We start from the raw sequence: 12621 nt of genomic DNA on the forward strand, positions 1-12621 counted from the left end.
CGAAAAATCCTTTCACATGAAAAAAATCGAACTTAGAAGGTAACTTGAAATCTCGTGTTCATAAATGTATTCAAGACAGCAAGCAAGTAAAATGGTTTACAGTAAAGTAAATTGCTTAAGACGAAATGCAAACCAGATTTTAGAGTGGTTGGTCGTCATGACCTATATCCACTTCGCTGATTCCTCATCCGTCGAGGCCATTAGTATCCACTATCGATCTTCCTTTAATATATGAAGATTAATCTCCTTCGTACACCCCTCTTCTCCTTTTCACAGGTTTAGGAGATAACCTTTACAAGCACTCAGTCCTCTTAAACATAATTCTAAACTTAGACTAGAGGAGGGGATTTCTTAAGTGATTACAATAGTGTTTCTTCACTTTAAAACTCTATGTGATTATCTATATTAACCAGGGATGAGAGGGGCATTTATAGGCCTCAAGTTGATTCAAACTTAGAGCCTAAAAATATCTTATCTCGAGTTTCCTGGGTTTGAGCGGTACCATCGCCTGTGCTAGGCGGTACCATTGCCCAGTCTAGTGGTACCATCGCCTAGCTCCTTGCCACTGGGCGGTATCACCGCCCAGATTGGAGGTACCATCACTTGGCATCCTGCCAGGGGTAGTTCCACTGCCCAGACTAGCGATACCACCGCTTGACACAGTCTCGGAGACTGTGCCACAATAGTGTCACCTCTTGGGGTACTGTTTGGGCCTTTTCATTAGGCCTAACACAGTTCTTACATGGGCCCAACTGGCTCCTAATTAGGTTGGCCCAATTCCAATCCCAATTATATGCTAACTATGAATTCTAAGACATTTCCTAAGCTAAACAAGTCTGTAAGTCTTGGTTTCTTCCGACGAGCTTCCGGCGATCTTCCGGCTAACTTCCGACGATCTCTAGGCAATATTCCAACAGACTTCCGGTAAGCTCCTAGACTTCACGACGATCTTCTTGGCAAGTTCCAACGAGCTTCTTCCGGTAAGCTCCTGGACTTCTCGGCTGGTTCCTGCAGAACTTCCGACGAACGTCTGGACTTCCGATGAACTCTCTAACTCCCAACGAAATCGCGTCATTGACTCCGAGACTTCATTTTGCTTTATACTTTGCTATCATAGTTAATCCTGCATATGTAAAAATATACTTCAATCTAGACAATTATTACTAAGCTTGAATCATGTTGTTTGCCGTGTCATTGGTCCATCGACGCTTCGTCCGATTCTTCGGCACATCGTCCTCTCTTGTGGCCTATTGCCCAATTAGCCAGTTGACTCCATAATTCTGATATCCTTGGCGTAATATATGATCTTCTTAGCTCGATGCCCGAATCCATGGCGTGAAGCCTTCTGTCAATACGTCGATCGATCCTTTGACTCGACGTCCAATCTTCTGACATGTTTTCCTCCGGCCCAATATGATTCTTCCTGCTTTAATTGTCTCATCCTGATCGAAGCATCCTACATCACTAAAAACGCAGATCAAATCATAAACATTTATCAATTGGTTTCATCATCAAAATACGAGATTTAACAATCTCCCCTTTTTCTGTGATGACAACCAATTGATAACGGAGTTAACTTTAACTCCCCCTATCAATATGCCATATTGATAGAACCTTGAATTCAAGCTGAATTCAAGTCATTGCAAATTTCATTATGAATATTTACAACACGTCATCATGCATAACATGATCATACTTCTCCCCCTTTGTCATCAACAAAAAGGAGAAATTCCAACTATCAAGTGTTTATGATATAAGTTCAAATCATTGCATGAAAAACATAATATCGAATTTTATCATCATGCAATTTGTAAGCTAGAAAATTTAACAAGTGTTACATCATGCAAGCTATCAAGTTTTAGATATGCAAGGTAATAAGATAGCAAGTTTACAATATACAAGCTAGCAAAAATTTTGAAAGCAAATGCAAGATAGCTTTCTTGTTCAAGTGTGTAAGCTAGTGATTCTTGCTTCCTATTACAACGTGCAAGTTGCAAGTTTTGCTTCTTGAGTTTGGCAAGATAGTGATTCAAGATTGCAAGCTCTTTCTCCTCTTTTGAGAAGTGTCATTTTTTGCTTCCTTTGCAAAGTGCAAGCTAGCAAAATTTTATAAAATTTTAGAACATGCAAGCTAGCTATTTTTGTTTCCTTTGCAAAGTGCAAGCTAGCAAAATTTTATAAAATTTTAGAATATGCAAGCAAGTTATTTTTGCTTTCTTTTGCAATGTGCAAATTGCAAGTTTTGCATCTTGAGCTAGCAATTTTTCTCCCCCTTTGTCATTGTCAAAAGGAAGGAGAAAATATAATGTTATAATTCTTTTCCCTTTACAGTAATTTTCAAATCATGATGAAGGTAAAGAATTCATTCTTATTTCAAAATGTCAAAATTTAGATAAACCTTGAATTCAAATCAAAGTAATTTCAATCATCATATGCAATACATCACATGCATCATCATAATAAAAAGCATAAATATTGCATGCATCATTCTAAATCATAAATATTTCACATCATGATGGTATTAATTTGTCAAATTACATCCTACCATGCATGATCATAACTTTTTCCCCTTTTATCAATATAAACAAGAAAAAATAAGGGAAGAACATAATAGCGTAAAATATTTCAATCATTTCAAGACATTCGTGCCATAAATACAAAGAAATCATGTCATCAAAGATAAGACCACTTAAATATCAAAAGATATGATTCATATAGTTAATCTTTTCTTTAAATAAAATACCAAGAAGAATTGTAGGAGAACGATTAATGAAAAATCTTGATTCATAATAAATCTTAATTTGTAAATATTAAGGAATCAAGATCATAATTTGGATAAAAATTTATTCTAATTTAAATGATCAAAATCATTTTCAAAGTCCAAGAGATTCGTAAAAATGATACAAATGGATTCATCAAAATCAATAAGATAAAGAAAAATAATTTTCAAGAAAAATATTTTCCTCTTTTTAGTTGTTTCAATTCATATGCTTTTATTTCATTTATGCTAAATAAAAACATGTATCATGTTTAAAACCGAAAGTGCAAGATTTATTACGACAAAGATCAATAAGGCATAAATCACCCAAAAATCATCATTACTTCAAATCATCATACATAATTTCAAAAGATAAATTTATTAAGCACGATCGTTATGCGTCATTACATTATTTCATCAAGCATGATTTCATAAAGTGTTTTCAATAATATAAAAATCATTAAGATACACATTATTATTAAAACATCTAGCATGATTTAAGTCTAACATTTTATTCCTTTATCATAACATATGTAATTTTCATGATTATTTTCAAAATTACTAGATAAGCATGATTCCTAATTTTTTACATTTTATTTATTAAACATATATTTTTTAAAAAATAATTTTTCTAAATTAAAAATAACTCTTGAAAAGCATCATGTAATTTCGAAAGAAATTAAGGACATTTTGATTACATCATCGTCGAAAGCCGTTAAGGCGTAGTTTGTCACCTTGCCTTTGTTGATTTTCTCCTTGTCTTCAAAGGAGCTCGTTTCGTCCCAAAGTACTTTCTTTTTTTTCAATTTATTTTTATTTTTTGATTCTTGCTTTAAGTACTTTTTAAGTTTTATTGTGAGAAGTTCAAGTTCATCATCACTTGAGCTTTCGCTTGAGTGGTCTTCTTTTGATCGATGTGTCAAATCCTTCCTATTCTTTGGAATGTGATTCTCAAGTTCATCATGTTCAACATGTGTCATAAAACTCATTTCATATGTCTTTAAAGACCCTATTAGTTCTTCGAGTGGAAAACGGTTTAAATCCTTGGCCTCTTGTATGGCCGTTACTTTAGAGTCCTAAGTTTTATAAAGTGAGCGTAAAACTTTGTTGACAAGTTTAAAATTCGAAAAACATTTGCCAAGAGCTTTTAAACCATTGACAACATCCGTAAAATAGGTGTATATATCAACAATGGTTTCGCTATGCTTCATTCAAAAAAGTTCAAAATCATACAATAAAAGATTGACTTTAGACTTTTAAGTCTATTTGTGCTTTCGTATATGATTTCGAGAATGTGTCAAATATCGAAAGTTGTTTCGCACAAAGAAACCCAATTGAATTCATTTTTGTATAACGCACAAAATAAAGCATTTATAGTTTTTGCATTTAAAGAAAAAATCTTCTTCTCTAAATCATTCCAATGGTTCATTGAAAGAGAAGACCGTTGAAATTTATTTTCGATATTATTCCATAAATCGAGATTCAACGAAAGCAAGAAAACTCTCATTCGAATTTTCCAATACGTGTAGTCCGTCCTATTGAAAAAGGGAGGATGAACGAGAGAGTGACCCTCTTGAAAACCGAAAAGAGCCATTTCTCGTTGGGTGTTAAACCAAATAAGAAAATGAGGCCCTGATACCAACTGTTAGAAAAAGAGTCGGCACTAAGAGGGGGGGTGAATTAGTGCAGCGGTAAAAACATCGATTTCAGAAAATCCTTTCGTATGATAAAAACCGAACTTAGAAGATAACTTAAAATCTCATGTTCGTAAATGTATTGAAGGCAGTAAGCAAGCAAAATGGTTTACAGTAAAGTAAATTGCTCAAGAGAAATGCAAACCAGATTTTAGAGTGGTTTGGTCGTCGTGACCTACATCCACTTCGCTAATTCCTCTTCCGTCGAGGCCACCGGCATCCACTATCGATCTTCCTTTAATAGGCAAAGATAAACCTCCTTCTTACACCCCCTCTTTTCCTTTTCACAGGTTTAGAAGATAACCTTTACAAGCACTCACTCCTCTTAAACAGAATTCTAAACTTAGACTAGAGGAGGGAATTTCTTAAGTGATTACAACAGTATTTCTTCACTTTTAAACTCTTTGTGCTTATCTATCTTAACCAGGGATGAGAGGGGTTTTTATAGGCCTCAAGTTGATTCAAACTTGGAGCCTAAAAATATCTCATCCCGGGTTTCTTGGGTTCGGGCGGTACCATCGCCTGGCACCCTGCCAATGGCAGTTCCACCGCCAAGATTGGCGGTACCACCACCTGACACAGTTTTAGAGACTCCGAGACTATGTCATGATGGTGTCACCTCTTGGGGCACTGTTTAGGCCTTTTCATTAGGTCCAACGGAGTTCTTACATGGGCCCAACTGGCCCCTAATTGGGTTGACTCAATTTCAATCCCAATTATGTACTAACTACGAATTCTAAAACATTTCCTAAACTAAACAAGTTCGTAAGTCTTGGTTTCTTCCGGCGAGCTTCCAGCGAACTTCCGACAATCTCTAGGCAATGTTCTAATGGACTTCCAGCAAGCTTCTGGACTTCACGACGATCTTCTTGGCGAGTTCCGATGAGCTTCTTCCAGCAAGCTCCTGGACTTCTTGGCTGGTTCTTGCAAAACTTCCGACGAACGTCTGGACTTCCGACGAACTCTCTAACTCCCAACGAAATCGTGTCCTTGACTTCGGGACTTCATTTTGCTTTATGTCTTACTATCGTAGTTAATCCTGCATATGTAAAAACATACTTCAATCTAGACAATTATTACTAAGCTTCAATCATGTTGTCCGGCATGTCATTGGTCCATCAATGCTTCGTTCGATTCTTTGGCGCATCGTCCTCTCTTGTGGCCTATTGCTCAATCGGTCAGTTGACTCCGTAACTCCGATATCCTTGGTGTAATATCCACTCTTCTTGGCCCGAAGCCTTCTGTCGATATGTCGATCGATCCTCCGGCTCGACATCCAATCTTCTAATATGTTTTCCTCCAACCCAACATGATTCTTTCTACTTTAATTGTCTCATCCTGATTGAAGCATCCTGCGTCATTAAAAATGCATATCAAATCATAAACACTTATCAATTGATTTTATCATCAAAATATAAGATTCAACAGCATGCACCCTAGAGCTGGCGAGTGACATCCAAAAGCTCCTGAGCTTGTCATCAATGCTTGAGAGACTACGTGTATACGATGCCCTACTAAGCAACAGTAGCTTAGTGCTACTACTAGTGGTCGCTTCCATGACTACGCCTCCTCTCACCATCGATGGAGGTCTCTTTAAAAAAAAAAAAACTTAAATTATATGTGTCATTATATTATTAATTTATTGTTAGTCAACATGCCACATAAACATACTCTAACATCTGCTAACTCAAACTTAACGAGAGGGGCTTATTTTAGATACGAGTAAACCATAAGCACTTAAGAGGTCTATGGCCAAAATCATATGTGAATCAGCATACCACGTAAGTAGACTCTAATATTTATAAACTGAAACTTTATGGAAGAGGCTTATATGTTATATTTTTTAAAATATAGAGGTTATTTTAGACACGAATAAACTATAATGGCTTAAGAGATCCATGATCAAAATCATAAGGGTTAAAATGGACCTTAACCCTATATTATATATCCGATTGGGTTTTACTCTAAATTACTACTTCTCTCATCTATAAAAGAAAATCTCTTGGGAACAAAACATTAGTTATTAAAATTATAGGTCTACTATTAATCTTGTAGTCTTCAATCAATCACTTATAACAATATAATTCTTCTTATAAATCGAATTTGTGGTAGATTTTGGATTCGACAATAAATTTTTGTACGTATAATAGACATAGCTATTGTCTCAAAATCCGATACGTACCTCTCTCATCGGGCTTGCGACGACGAGAACGAGGGGGAGCTCATGATTCTCCTCAATCGAATCAATAATGCCATACTCCTTCAGGGATCTCTAGATACTAACCAGTCACAACGACAAAGCTCAGGTTATGGCGGCACCGGCGTTGCCTTGGGGCGCATTCTAGGAAGAAAGCGACGATAGAGACGATGCCTAGTTGAAGATCGAGGAGAGTTTGAGCTGTTGGGTCTGCCGGGAAGACTTGGAGATCAGCGCAGAGGCCCGAGAGATGCCCTGCAAGCATAAATTCCACGTCGGGTGTAGCTCGTGCCCGGTTTTTCTGCAGGTTTCAGATGCCTACAGAGGAACCAAAGAGCTGTAGTACAGCAGCAGTGGTGAAGGGGTGGGAGTGCTGATGGCAGCAAGTATCCTATTATATATCCTGCAAAAATGACTTTCTTATTTAGTTGATATAGATTTTAATAATTTATCGTAAGATCTTTTAAGTCCCAATCTCATCTTCATTATGTCTCTCAAAAAAAAAAAATAATAATAACTTGTTTCATTGAGATATATCTTAAATGGACAAACAATAAGAGAGGGGAATTAATGGAATGGTTAGACATTGGCTGATTCATTGCAACACGTTTAGATAGAATAATAAAGCCCTCCGTTTGACATTAGACATTTAGATAGAATAATAAAGCCCTCCGTTTGACATTAGTTTCTACAACACAATGACTAACTGCAAAATTTTAGATCGTAATAAAAGAGCTGAAATTTATGTAGCAGCTTTAAGCATTGTCAATCACATTCAGCAACACACTAAGAGAGTAAATTATTAACTGATAAAAGAGAAGTGTGAAATCTTTTAAATGCACACAAGAGAAGAATGTTACAATTTTCCAGCATATTCTCAGGAAGAATGTTGGCTAGTGAACTATTATTGGTTTAATCAACAACTATTATTTCCTCCATTGAGACATGTCAACCTTTAGATCTCATAGTAAGTTATATACTTACCTTCAATATCATGCCTAGTGATACCTAGTTTTCCTATTTGAAAGAGGAAGACAATGTCCAATATGAACGCACACATAGTTTTACATGATTTTTTAGTACATGTTTCTGCCACGGAAAGTATTATTAGTGAAGCAGAATAAGTTGCAGATAACCAGAAATTAATTAGCAGAATTTAAGTGAGAAGAGAAAACAAGTCATATGCTTTAACTCCTAAAATCAAGCAGCAATAGACATATTCACTGGTGGATACAGCCATGACAGCACAAAAGAAAGTAATGGCCATGAGAAATAGATTTAATGTTGTCAATTCCTAGTCTGAACCTTACTGTAGTCAAGAAGAAAAGAGGAAAGGCAAAAAGTGAACCAAAGGAAAAAAATAAAAATCAACTAGCAAAAGCAGATATGAGCATGATAGACGGGTAGAGGAAACGATTCTGGGAACTCATAAGATTACCTGTCATTATAGAGAAACCTCATGTGTAAGCCATTAAAATTAAAGAACGGGCTCAACAAATTATATGGCTGTCATTACACCAACAAGACAAAAATATAACAAGATATCAAAATAGAAGACCTTCCAAAACAAAATAAAATTAATAACTTCCTCCTTAATGTGTATGTGAACTCCAAATCATATTTTAATAAGAAAAATAACCCATAATTTTAATAAGAAATCATATTCAAAAGGTGAAAACCACAAAATTAAAATAGGAGACTTAGTAGTTTGCAAAACTGACCCTCGATAGGATTTAGATGCTACAATAAAATTGCAGCCAAGAAAATTTTCCAGCCATCGTAACATAATCACTGAACCGTTAAGATCTTAATTACGGACGCAGCTCCAACTCGATGCAATACCACAACTGATTCTCCAGATTTGCATAGGCCTGTGGCTTTCACATGCTGAAGAGCAAAATCGATAGCTTCATCAGTGGCCTCGGTGTCTGAAGACTTTGCAGTTGCACAGCTCAATACCGGAATCAATCCTCTGAATATAAGGCTATGCCTTGCGGGAGCCTCGTCACTGCAGAACCAGTCGAACGAGTCTGTCTTCAACTCCGGAACCACCACTGAAATTATTGGCATTGCGGGCCTGTATTTTGCTACTAGTTTTGCAGTGCTTCCTCCTCTGGTCAGAACCAATATGAGAGATGCCTTAGCAGAGTTGGCAGTTCGCACAGCTGATGATGCAAGACTCTCTATTGGGCTCATAGGAACTGGTGCTGCTGCTATGATTCCTTTAAAAACAGCCCCATAATCCAAATAGGACTCTGCTTCCAAGCAGATCTTAGCCATTGTTTGAACTGCTAGCTCAGGGTAAGCACCTGCAGCTGTTTCACCACTGAGCATCACACAGTCAGTGCCATCAAGAACTGCATTAGCAACATCGGTTGCTTCTGCTCGAGTGGGACGAGGAGATTTGATCATCGATTCCAACATTTGAGTTGCTGTAACAACAGGTTTTCCTTTAATATTGCACTTGAAAATCATCACCTTTTGTGCATAAAATATCTTTTCAATAGGAATTTCCATTCCCAAATCACCCCGTGCAACCATGAAAGCATCCGAATTTGCAAGAATATCATCAAAGTTAGCCACCCCTTCTTGATTCTCAACCTGCAAGTTAACTACAGTTAAAATAAGGCTTTGAACTCTACAAAAACATAGATGAATTTAGACACGTCAAGAGACCTTGGACATCAGCATGATTGACTTGGCATGTTCTCCAAGAACTTTTCTGACCTCCACAAGATCAGAACCTTTGCGTACAAACGACAGAGCTATCAGGTCAATTTTGTTTGGGACACCCCATTTCAGGATATCCTCCTCGTCCTTCTCTGTTAGCGTAGGAAGATCCACAATAACACCTGGAAGGTTGACATTTTTTCTCTCACCAAGGATTGAAGAATTCTCACAGCGACAGCGAACCAGCCCTGACTCCTTATCACAAGAAAGCACCGTAAATGTAATAGTCCCATCAGCACATAAAATGACACTGCCTGGCTTCAAATCCTCTGCTATCTTTTTGTAGCTCATGGATATCATGTCTTCATTACCATTTATGCTGTAATCAGTAGTGATAGTGATTTCTTGACCCTTTTTTAGATGGACAGGCTTGCCATCTTTCAAAAACCCAGTCCGGATCTCTGGACCCTGTGAATGCCACAAAAGATGTCAAGACAATAATTCAATTTCACATTTGCACAAGGATTGAATGTATAATAAACAAACAAGATTTCATGTACAGATCATTAACAAATGATGGAGTCTATGTAAGCTATTTCATGGAACACACTCAAATTGGTTCCTAATTGCATTACAAAAGAAAGTTAATACATAGATTCTTGACAAGTAGAGATTTGCTCAATAAACTACACTTTCCTGTTTCACATCAGTTTGACAAATTCTATTTCATTAAGTCACCAAAGTTCTTGTTTCCGTTGCTGTCAATTTCTATCTATTTCACATAAAGCCGTACTCAAGCATCCCAACTTATGTAACCCAGAGTCACAGACAATGCTGCTTAAATTAGTCATTCTTAAGACAAGAAAGCCACAAAAAAGATGTAGGTTATGGTCCCTAGGATGCGTAGAGCAGTAAAGTATATGTTTTTCCTATCTTAATCTACATGCTGAAATATGACATCTGTAAGAACCACGGCATGACTTAGCAAGACGATAAAAAAATCTGAATTAGGTGCATATATCAACTTTAATAAGATCAAAGAAAGTTCTAAAATTTGTCATATGTTAGAACATGAAAATAATAGCAAGGGAGGATAATAGCATAAATCAGTTCCTTTCTGCATGTATTTACAACCAATATACAAGTCACTAAGTCAGATGACGAACCCTAATCTTATGATAAGATTGCTCATTGCAACGAAGTTACAAGGATCGAGTTATTAAGATAGCCTCTCCTTTTACCAGGGCAGGGACAGACATATTGTCCCTCTTCAAACCACATGTTAGTGGAAGCTTCAAGCACTGGGCTGCCATTTTTAGACAGGTGATTATTGCTTGAACTTAATTGATTTGATCTAGTTGGAAAAGAAAAGATCGTCTATACAGAAATCTATATAGCTAAAGTATGAATATCTAATCAATGCCGAAAGTGCAGCAGAAATTAATACGTCACAGACAAAGACACGAGTTCAAAATGAATAAATAGCTCGAAAAATCATCAGAAGATATGATCTAAATATATCAATATTCAATCAAAATTAATCCATTTGGTCTCAAATTCTTGATCGTTGATCAAAAGACCAACCATAGATAAACCTTAGACATCCATTAAGAACCAGATGAATCAACTTCATGCGAGAATTAGTGACTGCACTAGCACGAAGTATAAGAGGCACACGTGAGCTACAGCTGAACTTTTACCAATTTAATATGTTAGGTTGGCATGAAAGAAAATACAGCAATTCTTCAATAAACATTTATCATCACCGGATAATAGAAATGATGAACGAATTTTCAGTAATAGCAGATTGCAAGTGAGTGCAAACAGACCGGAACAAATATATAATTCACTTTATATTAAATAAAGAGAAAGAACGATCTGAGGAACTAAATATCAGAATGAATTGAAAATTGGAGGGCCATAATTCCGATCGAGAACCCAATATCAGATATGGTAAATGACTGTAACCCCAAAAGATGAGATCTTGACGTTATGATTCCATAACAAGCGTTCAAAATGCTTAAACGAGAAATCACGTTAAGAAAGTAAACGACAAAACACATCAAAAGCGATCACTCCCGTAAAGTGCCAAACGACAAGACGGGATCCCAAGAAAGACAAATCATGAGGAAAAGAAAAACAACCGACGAGGAGGGACCTTTGTGTCGAGCATGACGGCGCAGAGGATCCCGGTGTTCTCCATGGCGGTGCGAAGGTTGTCTAGGGTTTCCTGGTGGTAGGCGTGAGATCCGTGGGAGAAGTTGAACCTGGCGACGTTCATTCCCGCCCTCAGGAGCCGCTCGATCATCTCCACGGACCTCGACGCTGGGCCCAAGGTGCAAACGATCTTCGTCTTCGGTCTCCTCCTCGACACCTCCGCCATGTCGCACAAGGCCCTCTACCGATCGAAGCCTACGATCGAGGAGACGTTATGGGATCAACCCGGGGGGTGGGGAGGAAGGCGCAGTCTACGAACTGGAAAGAAACCGACGGCGAGGGGCAAAAGGCAGGAAAAGTTTGCGTTGCGGCTTCTCGCTATTTAAAGGCAGGCACGCGTTATTCTTCTCCTGCGGAGAAGAATAAGTTCGTTGCGTGGTTCGCCCTGGTTGGCGTAGAAAGACGAATGATGGGACGGGGAGAAAATTACTTGTTCTTTATTTTCAAAGAAAAAATAAAAAGATATGAATCAAATATCTTTTTTATAAAGGATAAATGATAAAGAAGAGAATTTTCTTATCAATGACGAAAATCCTTACCAACAAAAAAATATTTATGGATGAACATAAACCATAACCATGATACTGTTTTAATTGTCAAAAATATATTGAGTATGATCTAGTACTTCATTAACTTGTACTTTATTTAGATGGACGAGTAAGCTAATTAATATTGGTTGTCTATTTTTTTTTTTTTAACGAAAGGTAAATAATAAAAACAAGATTCAAGTCCAAAATCTATGAAAAACATTCTTAACTAAGTTAGCTGACATCACTCGTAATTTTATAAGCGAATCAACAACTATAAGATACAGTAGCACATGCATTTTTGTATTACAAGTCGACGATCGCCTACGTCAGTTTTCCTCCAAAGATAACGCGTTTCTCTTCGAGCAAGGCGTAATCTTTTGGAAGGCAACTGATGTCCGGTGACGTCCATATAATCCAAGAGGTACTGCCGTCATGTGAATCACAAAATGGAGCAGAAAGAAAATGCCTACGTGTCATGCGTCTATGAATGTTAAAAACCCATAATATCATATCACATTTATTATAACATTATATCATAAGGTCAAGTGCATCCTC

At 37.1% G+C, this 12621-nt stretch overlaps 1 protein-coding gene across 1 annotated transcript; it reads right to left on the reverse strand.

Annotated features, from left to right (window-relative positions):
- Positions 1–8238: 8238 nt before the first annotated feature.
- Positions 8239–11811, reverse strand: LOC104000033 (pyruvate kinase, cytosolic isozyme). The gene is made up of 3 exons (XM_009421971.3): positions 11478–11811; positions 9326–9787; positions 8239–9250 (listed from the first exon to the last, which is right to left on the reverse strand). Exons 1-3 carry the CDS (start codon positions 11700–11702, stop codon positions 8438–8440), a joined length of 1500 nt encoding a protein of 499 aa, XP_009420246.2. The 5' UTR covers positions 11703–11811; the 3' UTR covers positions 8239–8437.
- Between the last annotated feature and the right edge of the window lie 810 nt (positions 11812–12621).

This window comes from Musa acuminata, chromosome BXJ3-10, assembly GCF_036884655.1.
Source record: "Musa acuminata AAA Group cultivar baxijiao chromosome BXJ3-10, Cavendish_Baxijiao_AAA, whole genome shotgun sequence".
NCBI lineage: Eukaryota > Viridiplantae > Streptophyta > Magnoliopsida > Zingiberales > Musaceae > Musa > Musa acuminata.

Bases quoted from the DNA above. Each gene is read 5' to 3' on its own strand.
- LOC104000033 (XM_009421971.3), bottom strand. From the start codon at position 11,702: ATGGCGGAGGTGTCGAGGAGGAGACCGAAGACGAAGATCGTTTGCACC. The intron at 9,788-11,477 runs GTCCCTCCTCGT...TGGCATTCACAG, and splicing joins CCGTCATGCTCGACACAAAG to GGTCCAGAGATCCGGACTGG. The intron at 9,251-9,325 runs GTCTCTTGACGT...GTTAACTTGCAG, and splicing joins CAATCATGCTGATGTCCAAG to GTTGAGAATCAAGAAGGGGT.